The sequence below is a fragment of the Lissotriton vulgaris genome, chromosome 4_1 (assembly GCF_964263255.1).
Source record: "Lissotriton vulgaris chromosome 4_1, aLisVul1.2, whole genome shotgun sequence".
NCBI classification, from domain to species: domain Eukaryota; kingdom Metazoa; phylum Chordata; class Amphibia; order Caudata; family Salamandridae; genus Lissotriton; species Lissotriton vulgaris.
Genome location: NC_141691.1, coordinates 1,319,447,255 through 1,319,460,323, shown reverse-complemented (window position 1 = coordinate 1,319,460,323; position 13,069 = coordinate 1,319,447,255). Strand labels below are relative to the sequence as shown.

At 45.7% G+C, this 13,069-nt stretch overlaps 1 protein-coding gene across 1 annotated transcript in view; it reads right to left on the bottom strand.

Moving 5' to 3' along the window:
- CDH19 (cadherin 19) overlaps nt 1-13,069 on the bottom strand; it is a 1,234,526-nt gene that overhangs the window by 63,873 nt on the left and 1,157,584 nt on the right. Inside the window, exon 11 of the mRNA XM_086965550.1 lies at nt 5,357-5,608. Within this exon, the coding sequence (XP_086821676.1) occupies nt 5,357-5,608 (252 nt within the window). The remainder of the gene's footprint in view (nt 1-5,356; nt 5,609-13,069) is intronic.

The following is a 13,069-nucleotide window of genomic DNA, read 5'->3' as shown; positions in this document are numbered from 1 at the left end:
TTGGGCTAGGGAATGGAACAAGACAAAAACGCTACTTTCTCCTCAGAAACTCTGGTGAAGTGCGCATCTTCGTTAGCGCTCGCGCTTCACCAGTCAGGGTTTGCCTGCTTACAACAACTAGACTGCCGACTCGTTTTCCACGTCAGCGGCCATCTTGGAATTCCGAGAGTGAGTTAGAGAACTCCAGCGGCGGTTCCAAGGTGAGTTTACAGCTCCTATTGTGCACAAACAGTGTTTTCTTCTGATTTGAGTTCGGGTAGTTCTGACAACTGACCACCCAATCCCAGTGGCACACCGGCCCTGGTACCCTAGAGTAACTCCATCGCCCTCAGTCTCTTCCCGGTAAGGTTTTACACATCCCTTATCTGTCTCGCCAGCCATGCACGTCCATTGTTGTAAGACTCTTCTTTCTCCCCCAGCGGCTCCTGAGAGTCTCCACATCTGTTCTCACAACCGGGACGAGACGCCAAATCGATCCCTTGTCTACTAGCTCTATCCATCCAGACATCCAGCTCTACGCATACCCCAGCCCGGGTTGGAATTATCACTGGTGCCCTGGTGAGCATGCACTCTTCCCCCCTTTACATTCTTTTTACTCAGGTACTCGCCTTACATGTTCTCCATGTGTGGTCTTACTAACCACTCTGTATCTTTCTCATCTAGGGGCCAGCTCACCTTTTCTTCCGACCCAGAACAGGTAACCGCCACTATCCTTCCTTTAACAGCAGGCGAGCACCATGCCACACCGCAGCTCCTCTAACCTACAACCTCTTCTCTCAATCTTTCTCCCTCTTTGCCTGTTACCTTTCTTTGGTTACCAGTGAGATACTTCCGTAGACAGGCTCCTCTATCCCTAATCGCCTCCTTCTCACACAGCCTAAACTATCTTCCTCTAGTTCCACTGACCTCTTACTTGTCCTAATGACCATACATCTAGCCAACTCTCTAACGGTGCTCCCATGGCGCAGTTCACATCGCCCATTTCTTTTATCACAGCAACCTTAGCCCTAATCGGTTATCTCTCAAGTTTTACTTACTTACAACCTTGCCCCAACCATCACCGTATTACCATGTTAGGTCATTCGTATAAATGCTAACAGGTCCCTGTTGCTTTTATGCATTTTGGCAAAATGCCATGCCATGGGCATGTTAAGCAGTAAATAGCGTAAGGCGTGGAACATGTTAAACTGCCCACTCTCAATGGCTTCTATCCCTGTGGCCGCTGTAAGGCTTGTAAATATAGTAAGCGGACGCTAACCTACAAGATACCGGGTGTCACCACTCCTAAAAGAATTAGCAAATTTTTAACATGTTCCACGCCTTACGCTATTTACTGCTTAACATGCCCATGCGGCCTAAATTATATTGGCAGCACGACCAATGCAGTGAAATTACGTATATTAGAACATATGCGTGCGATTGCTAAGAAGGATGACACCTACCCGGTGGCCAGGCATTTTGCCAAAATGCATAAAAGCAACAGGGACCTGTTAGCATTTATACGTATTGATTGCGTGCCATTGAGTATCAGAGGCGGGGATCGCTTGCTTAAACTTAGACGACTTGAATCTAGGTACATCATAGATTTACAGAGCAAGCACCCGTATGGCCTCAACATGCATGAGGAATTATCAGTACATTTAGGATAACTGAATGGGTACTGATTCTCTGTATTACCAGCTTATTTTGCAACTTTTCCTCGTAATTTTCCTGACTGTGCCTTTCCTTATCAGGATATGTGTTTTGATGAATTTGCATATTCTTTTAATGGTTTTATATTTACATATTTGTATATATACTTTGGTTTCCATGCTTTAACTCTATGTATGTATGCCCATCCAGGGCGTGATTACTATGAGGTGAAACTCCACATTAACAATTTATATTATATATATAGTGTATTTTCCACTCCATAATTGAGGAGTATGGCGCATGTGACCGGCTGCTATCTTGCGGCGCCAGTACTCTTCCTTTTTGTATAACTGCTATCTAGCGTGTTAAGGTTCGTGGAGCCTATCCTCATGCCCATCCAGGGCTATATTTGTTTCCAAAGGCTGTGACTACGTATTTCGATTAACGCATTTTATGGTTTGTAATTGCATTTTGGTGATTCCAACTAGGCTGATATTTCGTTATTTGTATTTATGTTGCAATACATTTGAAATTGCCTGTATAGCATTGGGTTGCTCACCATTCCAATATGGCGACCATAATAACATTACGTAGTCCTACCTTGATTTCTATGAGTTTGCATGGTGTCCTTTTATATCCGACGCACGCCTCGGCTCTCTGCACAACTTGACGAAGCCCCAAGGCGAAACGCGTCGTTGCTGTTGGTTTGTCCATTAAAAATCTGTGGAAACCTCCCCTGCGTGTGCTACTTTCCTTTTGGAGTGATCTTCCTAGGATACTTGGAGCGCTTATTTAAACACGGGTACACCCCCGTTTTCGTGTGCACCCACTCGCGTGTGCAATTGGTTGGTGTTTTGGAGCTGTGTGATATATATATATATATATATATATATATTTGTCAAGCCCTAATCCCTTCACCTTTTCTTAAAATGTAATCTTGAGTGAATTTGGAACTTGTATTTTGGTAACTTTAACCACTAGTGTCTGCTAGACCTATGTATTTAGTTACTTCCATTCTTATGTAAATTTAGAGTTGATCTGTTTGTTTCTTTTATGCAATTCATGTACTCCGAAGTCCTTATCTAATGTAACTGGTTCTATTGTAAAGCACTCAGGTAAAGTTTGTGCTATATAAAAACGCATAAATAATTTCAAATTAAAAGAATACCAAGCTTTTTTCTTAAGAAATATTTATTCTTAACTAGAGCACACTTTAGCCTACATTCTGTGTTTCTCCAGAAGTGAAAAATGTCTGGATGGTACCGAGTATTTCTTTAAAAATCCCCTTGCGAGATGCCGGCAGCCGAGAATGTTTGGGTGGGGGGGAGGGGGGGCAGGCATCAAGAGGGGGGTGCCGGGCTCTGCTGTCCCCTGTAGCTACGGCCCTGAATTCCATATCCTTATCAAAGAACTCAACTTTTGGCTCGTCTATATATGTTCATGGAGCTCCTTGGTGACTTGCAATATCTTTTACTGCTTGGCAGGGGTACTATATCCCATATATTTTAAGTTGAAACTTAGAAGAGGTACTAACGTGAAATACAGCCCTTGTAGCCCAGAATGAACTGCACTGACAGTTAACTCAATACTTCCTTTTGCCAAAATCGCTTTTTTAAATACCTCACTTGTATTAAACTGCTTCCAATACTTTTTTGCAGCAAATATCTATGAGCTTTTTTGACTTTCCACTAGAGATTCCGGGCCTTATTTACAAAAAAGTAACGCAGCGCGATGCCAAAAGCCATTTGGCTGCACAGTGCTGTGTTACTTTTAGAGCACAGTGATGCATCATATTTACAACAATATGACAGATCTCTGTGCTATCCCCTGCTCTGGTGCACAATTGGCTGCCATGCACCAACGCAGGCACCTTGCACCATGGTGAAAGGTTACCTGCGTTGTGGGGATGATTGTTTTTGTGGAGGAAGGGACACTTTCTGCACATAAACAATCACAAGAGGTGTTTTTCTGCTGGGTTTAGAAAGTGGAGACAAAACGAGGAGAAATAAAAGTATTTCTCCTTATTGTGCCTCCTAATGCCTCCGCTGGGGAGGCGTAGGATTCTGGCGCATTCCCAGGTTTACAAAACCTTGTAAATCTGGGAATGAAGCAGAATTCATGGGTGATGCGTGGGCACACCCACAGCAACACCCAGGGAACGCCCCTTTCGCACAAAGTGCTGCATGAAAAGGGGACACAGTTAGGAGGACACGATAAGCCATGCAGGGTGGTTTACGTGTCCTTGTAAATATGGAACACTGCACTGCTGGTGTGACACACCGGTCGTACAAGAGGCTTATAAATATGCCCCTCTACTTTTATCTTTCATGTTTGCCAACATAGTCTCTCTTTCATATGACAGAGATATGCACCAAGGATTTAAGGGATTTGTAGTAAAGGTGGCCATGTATTCTAAAAAATTTAGCACCCCTTGCCATTCATGATAAAGATATTGCAGGTATCCTCGGAGTTCCATATAAAAGAACTTGGCCTTCGGCCTCGCTCCTCTACATGGAACTCCTTGGTGACTTGCAATATCATTTTACTGCGCAGCAGGGGTACTATAACCCATATATTTTAAGTTGAACCTTAGAAGAGGTACTAACGTGAGATTTGTCTGTAGGCTTCACACCCCTTGTAGCCCAGAATGAACTGCACTGACAGTTTAACACCATACTTCATTTGCAGAAAGCTTAGACAAGGATCTCAAATGCTTTTATCAGGAGAACATTTACCATGCTTCATGTGGTGGTGAGTGAGTTATCAATGAAGTCCATGAAGATGTTCATTCATTCATAATCATGAGTTCAGAATATGAACTGAATCCCCAAAAGGTGAGGAGAGTAACCAAGAACATATCAACATATGGATCTCATTCATAGTAAAGTTCCTGAAAAGAGGTGTCATTGGCTGTATTTCACCGGGTGGAGTAGGCCTGAATTTACACAAAGGGGTTGATTGGCTGTATGATAGCAAAAGGAAATGAGGGATTCATCTTGGCAGAGACTGCTGTGAATAGCCAATGCTTAGTCTTTCTGACAGAGGAAAGATCGCGCTTCTCACTGGAAGAATAACCTTCTAAGCTCTAACAACACCTATTTGTTCACTGGCATTTTGAAGAAATACGTCTGAGAAAGATATTTTCTTCAAGCAGCAATGGTTTGAAAATGCAGCTATAAGGAAGAGAATCAACAACCAGACTGAGTTGCATAAACCAAATAAGGCAATACCATGACTTTCTGGCAACTTAACATATATTTTATTTGAGAAATAACTAGGCCTGGGTGGTGAACCTCTCTACATTTGCGGAGTTTGCGGAGTTTTCTGCATTCCGCGGAGCTTGCGATGTGCAGCAGAGTTTTTTCCCCATTCGCGAGCACGAATGGTAAGTTTGCGAGCGTGAACTGCCGCTCAGGTAGAATTTCTAGCCGAGCGGCAGGAATAACTGCACAAACTGGGGTTCACACTGCACTTCACCACTCAGGGAACTTCGCAGAGTTTTTTGTAACTTCGTGAAGTTCTCCATAGCAAAACTCCACAAACTACGTCCAGGCCTAGAAATAACCCATGAAGGTCCCACACATTCCAACGGCAGACAATGAACTGTTCCTCTGGGAAAATATGTTAGTCAAACTTTTTCCTGCAATGTCTGCACAGTTTCAAATCATAAAATTGCAGCACAAACTTCAAAAGATAACATTCCCTTTTATTGTGGTTTTCTTACCTATTAACATGAAAAGACACCCCAAAACAGCAACTAAGACTCCATTGTTGAAACCCACAGAAAAGAAGGAAGTTCCTCGATGACACGATTGTTCATTACCATCTGCGTCACAGTGACAGACACTGATAGTTAGAGTACTGGTGCTGCTGAGTGGAGGATTTCCATTGTCCATTATTACAACAAGCAGGAAAAATGTGTGTTGTTCATTATAACTGAAGCCATCTCGGTGGGTTAACACTGAAGCTGTGTTATCTGAAATGTAAAAAGATACGGATTCCTGGTTAATAAAGGATCATAACAACTTGATAACAATCGTCGAGTATTCTACATTGTCCACCCATTTTCCTATTGTAGAAGAATATGTACCATTAAAACAAAGACTTTTACTTGTTAAAAAGGCACCCTATTTAAAACTAGAACATATACAGTACGATAGGCAAAGATAGTTAAACCTGTTCATTTCAAAATGTTAAATGCGTAGAGTATGGGGAAGACAGGGTACAGTCTAGATGTGAATTGAGAGTGAGGGGCATATTTACAAGGGAAGTGGGGGAGTGAGGCATTAGCCTTCCCCGCTTAACGCCTCACTCTGCCACTTCAGAAACTCGGGGCTGCACCATATTTACAAAACATGGTGCAGCACTGCATTTCCCCGTGCACTTGCGCTACACTTAGCAGCCTAGCATCAATACAGGCCCCCTTGCTCCATATGCCGTTTTGTAACTTTTATGTGTGCTACTTTATGCAGAATACATAGAGGTTGCAAAATGGCATTTAAAAAAAATGATTGGTCATGTGCAGGAAGGGGGAACTTCCTGTCCATAAACAATCATTGGCCTTTTGCTGTTTTCATGTTTGCTGCACAAAGCAGCACACATAAAAACAGCAAAAATGAGGAGAATCGAACGATTTCTCCTCGTTGTGCCAGGGTTCTGCATCCTATATATGCCTCTCTTGTGAATAGGTGGCAGCATCAGAATCAATTGGTGTTGAGGCGGAACACCCACAGCAACACCCATTGCCCTCCTCTTTCACGCTAAGCATAGCATGAAAGGGTGCCTTATTCACAAGGGGGTGTTAAGCCAGGTTAATATGGCGAAGCCCCTATCACCACAGGAAAAAAACGACGCTCCTATGGCGATAGGGGCTTGTAAATATGCCCCTGAGTGCCCAGCATATCTGAATAATCAGACACACAAATGTATACTGGTTTCAGGAAGGGGTCATTATCTCCCTCTAGTTAGCTTGCTCCATCTGCAGTGTCGTTCTCTGAAAAAAATGTATGTGATGTGTGTGCAACAGCTGGCCCTACAACCCTCCACCTAAGAAGGAACGAGCATAAAAGGCCCAAACAAAGTTAATTGAATTAACATTATTTAACAAGAGATATATTTAAGAGATGAAGAAAAGTGGATGTAGAGAACAAATGCTATAAATGAAACATAAACTACCAAATGGGAAAGCCTTGGAAAACAGTATCAATATTATCCTATTGGAAATGTGAAACAACCGGAAAAACTAGAAAAACATCCTCCTTGCTGTTTTTCAGAAACAAAGATCTTTCTGTGGTTGAAACTGAAGTGACTGCAGTCATATAAAAGTTGGTGTATGACACTGCTTGATGTTTTACCTAGGAACACCAAGTCTTTTAAGGACAAAAACTATCTCCAGTGCTTCAAACCGGAAGATTTTGTCCAATGAGGGCTTTAGAACTTTGGGTATAATGACACAACAAACAGATAACATAAAAATAAAAATAAAAATGTATAAATTAATTTTTTGTTATAAGTAATTTAAAAATACATTTTAACAGTCTAACAGTCCAAACTAAATAATAGTAGGGGACGTGTTATACTTTGAAGGAGTCAGATTTACTATTCTTACTCCAAAGTAAACAGTAGTGGGGGGGTGGCTAGTGCCCAAGATGGCATCTGCATAAATTACAAGCCCAGCTACCAGCCCCTATATAATCAGACTGCATCCAATGCTGTGGGCATGCCTGAAGTGGTTGAGTCAGTTTGTCTAGTTTCCCATCTCCCCTCCCAGTGGTGCCAAACTAATTGTGGATCCACAGGGCCTGTCCCGGAGGTGACTGCGAGGCCATGGTGCAGGCCGCACTGACCATGCCACGTGGTACAAGGAGGTAAGGGGCTTAGAAGGTGGGCATGTGGCAAACCTGCCTTGCGACGCGGGGTCCAGATAGAAGGTGTCGCACTGCCTGCCAGCCTGGTGGTGATGGCCCAGAAGACAAAGGTGGGCAAGCACCACGACAGTGAGGAAGTGAGGTCACAAACCCCCTACTTAATTGAGTTGAGCCAGGCACAGAGGGGTTGAGATGGCAGAGTTGCTAATTTTTAGAGGCCAGTAGCCAGGTGAGGAGGGATCACATGGCTGGACGAGTGTGCTGACCCATGAGTGAGTGGCTGAGAGGAAGCTCTGGGATGAGGCCTGTGTAGTTTGAACTAAAGTCCCTGGGAGAGGTTCATTGCCCCAGGAGGATACCAGAGGAGCTGGGCAGAGGGGGTTTCTTGAGAGAAAGAGTGTCAGACCTTTGAAGTGATTGTGGAGCAAGGACCCCACTCGGAACAGGCAGCATTGGCTTGGAGGCATGTCACAGGAGGGAGAGTAATTGGAGACAGCAGCTTTTCATCAGCGGCTGGGTTCCTGATTGCCAGGGACTGCAGCGTTGTGGCGCTGAGGGGCCCGGGTCTTTGGGGTACAGGCAACAGTAAGGTTCTCCAAAACAACTGATTCGGCTGAGCAAATTGGCTACTCTGGGGGTGTGGCTGCTAGTGCTGTGTTGCTGAGGTGCTTCCACCTGTGCCCTCTGGGATGAGAACTGAGACCAAGTGTCCTCACTGACTGTTCCTATTTACACCGGGAGTGCAATGAGGCGTGATGCTCAGGGACAAAGCAGAAGTCCCTACCCAACGGAAGATCAACAAGCTCACCTGACCTGCTGAGATGGACTCTGCTGGGAGGGACCCCCTGGACTTCACAGCATTCCATATCCAAGCTATAACTGAATCTTGTGCATCACTGGAGAGCAAAATAGGAGAACTGATTATTGACCTGTCCATTCCCCGCCAAGATATCCGCAACGTGGTGGAAAGGGCCTCAAAGACGGAGGGGAGACTGTCTGAGGTTGAAGACACTACTAAGACTTTCAGGCTTTGCTTTGGCCCCCCAGGGCTGATTGAGCCTCCTGGAAACCAGAGCTCATGAGGCTGAGGACAGATCTCAATGGAACAATGTCCTCATTGTGGGGGTCCCGGAGGGAGCTGAGGGTTCCTGACCCACTGCCTTTATCATGGCCTGGATCAATTCAAGGAAGCCAATAGAGTCTTGTTGATCTATTTTGTGGTGGAGCATGCAATAGGTCACCTCCGGGAACCCCCCAAACACATTATTACCCGGTTCCTTAACTTTGTGGACAGAGATGCTATGCTCCAGGAGGCCGGACGCTGGACAAGTTGCACTGTGGAGGGACATGGTCATCTTCTTTCTGTACTATACTCTGAATGTACAGCAGCAGTGATGCACTTTCCTGGCTATGAGGGAGAAGCTTCAGGATTTGCAGATCAGGTACATGTTGCAATTCACGGAACACCTCAAGATAATCCTCAATACCCACTCACTGTTCTTTGACACCCCGGAGAGCACTTGGGCTTGGGTGGAGGAGTGTCTGGTCCTCGGGGCTGCGTAACGTGGATCGCCCTCCGCTCCCCATAAGGACCCGACTCGCATTCTTTGGAGGCAATTGCCATGGTGCACTAGGAGAAACAGACAGCAACATAGGTCGGAGGAGGTGGCACTTTATTGCCCAAAGCACTTGAGATCAGTGTTGTGGAGAGCTCCCCCAGACTGGACTGGGCTGGGAAGCAATAGGACTATTCGAGACACCTTAGGCCCTCAGTGCCGCCGTCATGGCTAACACAGAGTGTTGTACAGTCATACCTGACTGGGGCCTGTAGGAGGCTTACCCCTTGCTGTTTTTTAGTTTGTTTTAGGAGTTTAAGCTGTGTGGCCACAAGGGCAACAGATGCTTCAAGGAAGAAAGAGTAGGGTGGTGGGTGGGATGGGTGTATGGCTTCCGGCGGTTCCGGGGGCCCTGAAAGAGTTGTTGTTTGAATTTTAGAAGTGTTCTTTTGTTTTTCATAGTTGAGATGTGGGTCCTATTTCAGGTCTCTTTTACTTGCTTTTTTATTCTGCAGTTCAAACTACATTGGGTGTGGAAACTATGGCAGGTCCATTAGGAGAATATACAATAGTTATTGGGAATGTAACTGGCCTTAATGACAACATTAAGCGGCGAGGTGTTACTGCCCTGCGGTTCTCATGCTTCAAAAAACACACATCCTCGGGACTAACTGCTCATAGCTGGGGTTTTTAGGGTATACAAGTGTCTACTAATCGGACTACATAAAGGGGCCTAGGGGAGTGGATATTTAAAAAGACATTTCCGCTAGTAGTGCAGGAAGTGCATACAGATCCCCTGGGGCGGTTTGAGGTTATACATGGGACTCTTGAGGGTATGGTGTGAATGTTGGGGAGTGTGTATGTTCACCTTCAGATGTTGGGCATGACCCTGGATGCAGTGGTCCAGCTCTTAATGGCCACTCTCACTTGATTTACGTTATTAGGGAGAGATTTCAATGAGGTGAATGACCCAGAGATTGACACGACTTTCACCCGGATGTTGCTCGCTCCATACACCTTGGGTCATGGGCTGAGACTCGGGGGTTAGTGGATACTTGGTAGATGCAACACTGGGCCAAGCCACAATTCATATATTATTCCAATCCATATTGCACCACCTCCCACCTTGATTATCTTCTACTTCTGTCCTCAGAGCTTGGGTTAGTTACAAAGTCCTATATCCTCACATGGGATCTCTCAGATCATTCCACCAGTGTTGTTGGCTGTCGGGGGATGATGGCGGGTCGAGTCGGTTCCGGGGTGATTAAATGCCTGTTGGTTTCAGGATGGTTACTTTGCAGAGAAAATCAAGGAGACCTTCAGTTAATACTTTGACCTCAATAAAGAAACTGCCCCCTACCCTCTGGAAGGTGTTTAAAGTGGTCCTATGATGACAGGCTTTCTCGTCCAAAGGAAGGTGTGCATGCTAGGCGTAGGGAGAAGGAGCTACTCTGGCTAGAGACTGTATTGCAGGCTTTGAGCTTTTGGTGAGGGTATCGCTGTCCCCATCTGTGAAGTGCCAGCTCGGCCAGGCTCATCTGACCTTTTGCCAGAAGCTCGTATATTCAGTGAAAATGGGTTGGTTTCATTCCCAGGGTCCAGTTTATGAGATGGGGACATGGCGGGAAAGCTGATCTAAACGCTGGAGATGGCTAGCCGCCCATGCATTCTAGTGGCTGAGATGTGGACTACTGCAGGTAGGATGTTGAGAGGTTTGGGCATCCTGATGAATGAATTTCCTTCTCACTTCTGGGCCCTATATGTCAGCCAAGTGCCCGCCACTCTGGAGCTCGACAGGCTCGCCATACATGACTAGCCTCTGATATCGCTCTCAGCCTTGGAGAGCAGAGATCTGTATCTTCCACTTACAGCTGATGAGATGCAGCAGGCGATCTCCACGATGCCCTCTGGGAAGGCCCCTCATTCTAAATGGGTTCCCGCTGGAACCTTTGAAGAGATTCTCTTCCTTGTTAATTCCACATCTGTTGAAATTATATAAAGATGCCTATACCTGCAAGGTGCTCCCACGGACCTCTGGGGAGTGACTATTTCAGATGTTCTTAAGCCCTACAAAGCCTCACAGGACTGTGGGTCTTATCGGCCCATCAACGTGGAGGTGAAATTCTTAGCCAAAGTCTTGGCTATGTGCCTAAATACAGTGCTCCAATCGGTTGTGCATGTCGACCAGAACAGCTTTATACCGGGCAGGAGCACTAGGCATTGTCTGCATGCACTGCCTCCACTGTATGCTAGCCCACACCGATGAGCTGCTTCTTTTGGTCAATACTGAATGAGCCACTGATACAGTGTAGTTGCCTTATCTCTTGAGGTCTTCCAGAAAATGCAGTTCTGTCTCCAGTTCAATCGATGGGTATAACTACTATATAGTAGATCCTGGCTAGTAAGGGGAGACATCAGGGCTCGAAGTCAACTGACAGAAGTCAACACTGGTGCCTAAAAGTAGAGCAATAGACTAGGGGGCTGTCGACCATCATTTAGCAGTAGCAAAGGGTAGTTTTTGTCATTCAGGCACAACGGTGTCCCTCACCCCAATGAGGTATTAGGAACTTAATGTGGCACGCTCCTTACCAGGGCTCAGCGGAACATAGAGGAGTGGTCTAAGCTGACGCTCTCAATAGCAGACTATGGCACACTCTTTAAGATAGTGTCCCTCCCCGGTTTCCTATATATCCTACAGCATTATTGCCACCGCTTCCACCTACTTTCTTGACTGATCTGCAGACACATATCCCATGTTTCTTAGGGGTGTGAAAATCACCTAGAGTGTCCTTTGAGAAGTGTTGGGCTAGGGTCCGCAGATTTTAGTTCATATTATTGGGCCACACAGTTGATAAACATCAATGACTGGTTCTGTGCAGACAAAGGTGATCCCACTCATAGGTTGGAGCTGGGCTTGTTGTACCCCTATGGCATACTTATTTTGCTGTATGGCAGGGCACCCCCCCACCCCCCCCACTCACTGCCACCTGTCACACTTGCCCCATCCATTCTGGTACATGGATCTCTGTCACATGAAGTTGAGTGGCACTCCTAGAGGGTTGACTCCTCTGTGGAACTGGACATGGTTGTCTGAGACAGTAGGCCTTGCTGGGTTTCATTCTTGGTACCTTATTGGCATCTCTACACTGTGAGATTTATGGATGGAGGGGCACATGTGGCCATTTCTGGACCTGGTGATGGAGTTTCAGCTGCACTCCTCGCAGCTATATCAATAACTTCGGCTACATTACATGTTAGAGTGCTATGCAGAGAGAGTAGGGACCGTCCTGGAATTTAACCCACTAGAATGTAAGTTGGCAATGGATGAGCTGGGCAGGGGGATTACTTTGTGGTTATACATATCTTTGGTTTTGAACATGCTGGACCCTCTAAGGACGCTGAGGATGATGTGGAAGGAGGATTTAGACCCTGGCTGATGAAGAATGGGTTGAGGCTAAAATGGCCTCTAGGATGTTGGCTATATCCATGTGCTTCTGCCTTACCCAGTTTAAGTATTCATAGGATTGACTAATCCCCATTGCCTGTAGTGCAGCAGCTCCCCAGGCTCCCTGTATCATGTACTGTGAGATTGCCCAGTAACAGAGTATTGGAGGGAGGTAAATGGTCAGATTGGGTGGGTGGTGGGCTTGCGGTTGGCTATGTACCCCAAGGTTAGACTGTTAGGAATTATGGATACACTGGGGAGCCATGAGCCATTGAGCCCTTATGGCCATGGCCTATTTGGTGGCCAAGTGAGACCTGGCAAGGCACTGGTGAGACATGGAAGCGCCATTGCATCACATAAGAGCTCGAGGCTTGGACAATTGGTTGGCAATGAAAAAATTGGTGTTTAAGGCATGGGGTGTTCCAAAGGAAATATGAATGAATCTGGGGCCCCTGGACTAGACTTAAGGGGCCCATTAACTAAAGGTGACACTGGGTGTGTAAGGAACACATGTTTCCTGGTGTTATTTGTAACAATCTGTCATCAGGCTGGTTATTAAATTTCACATA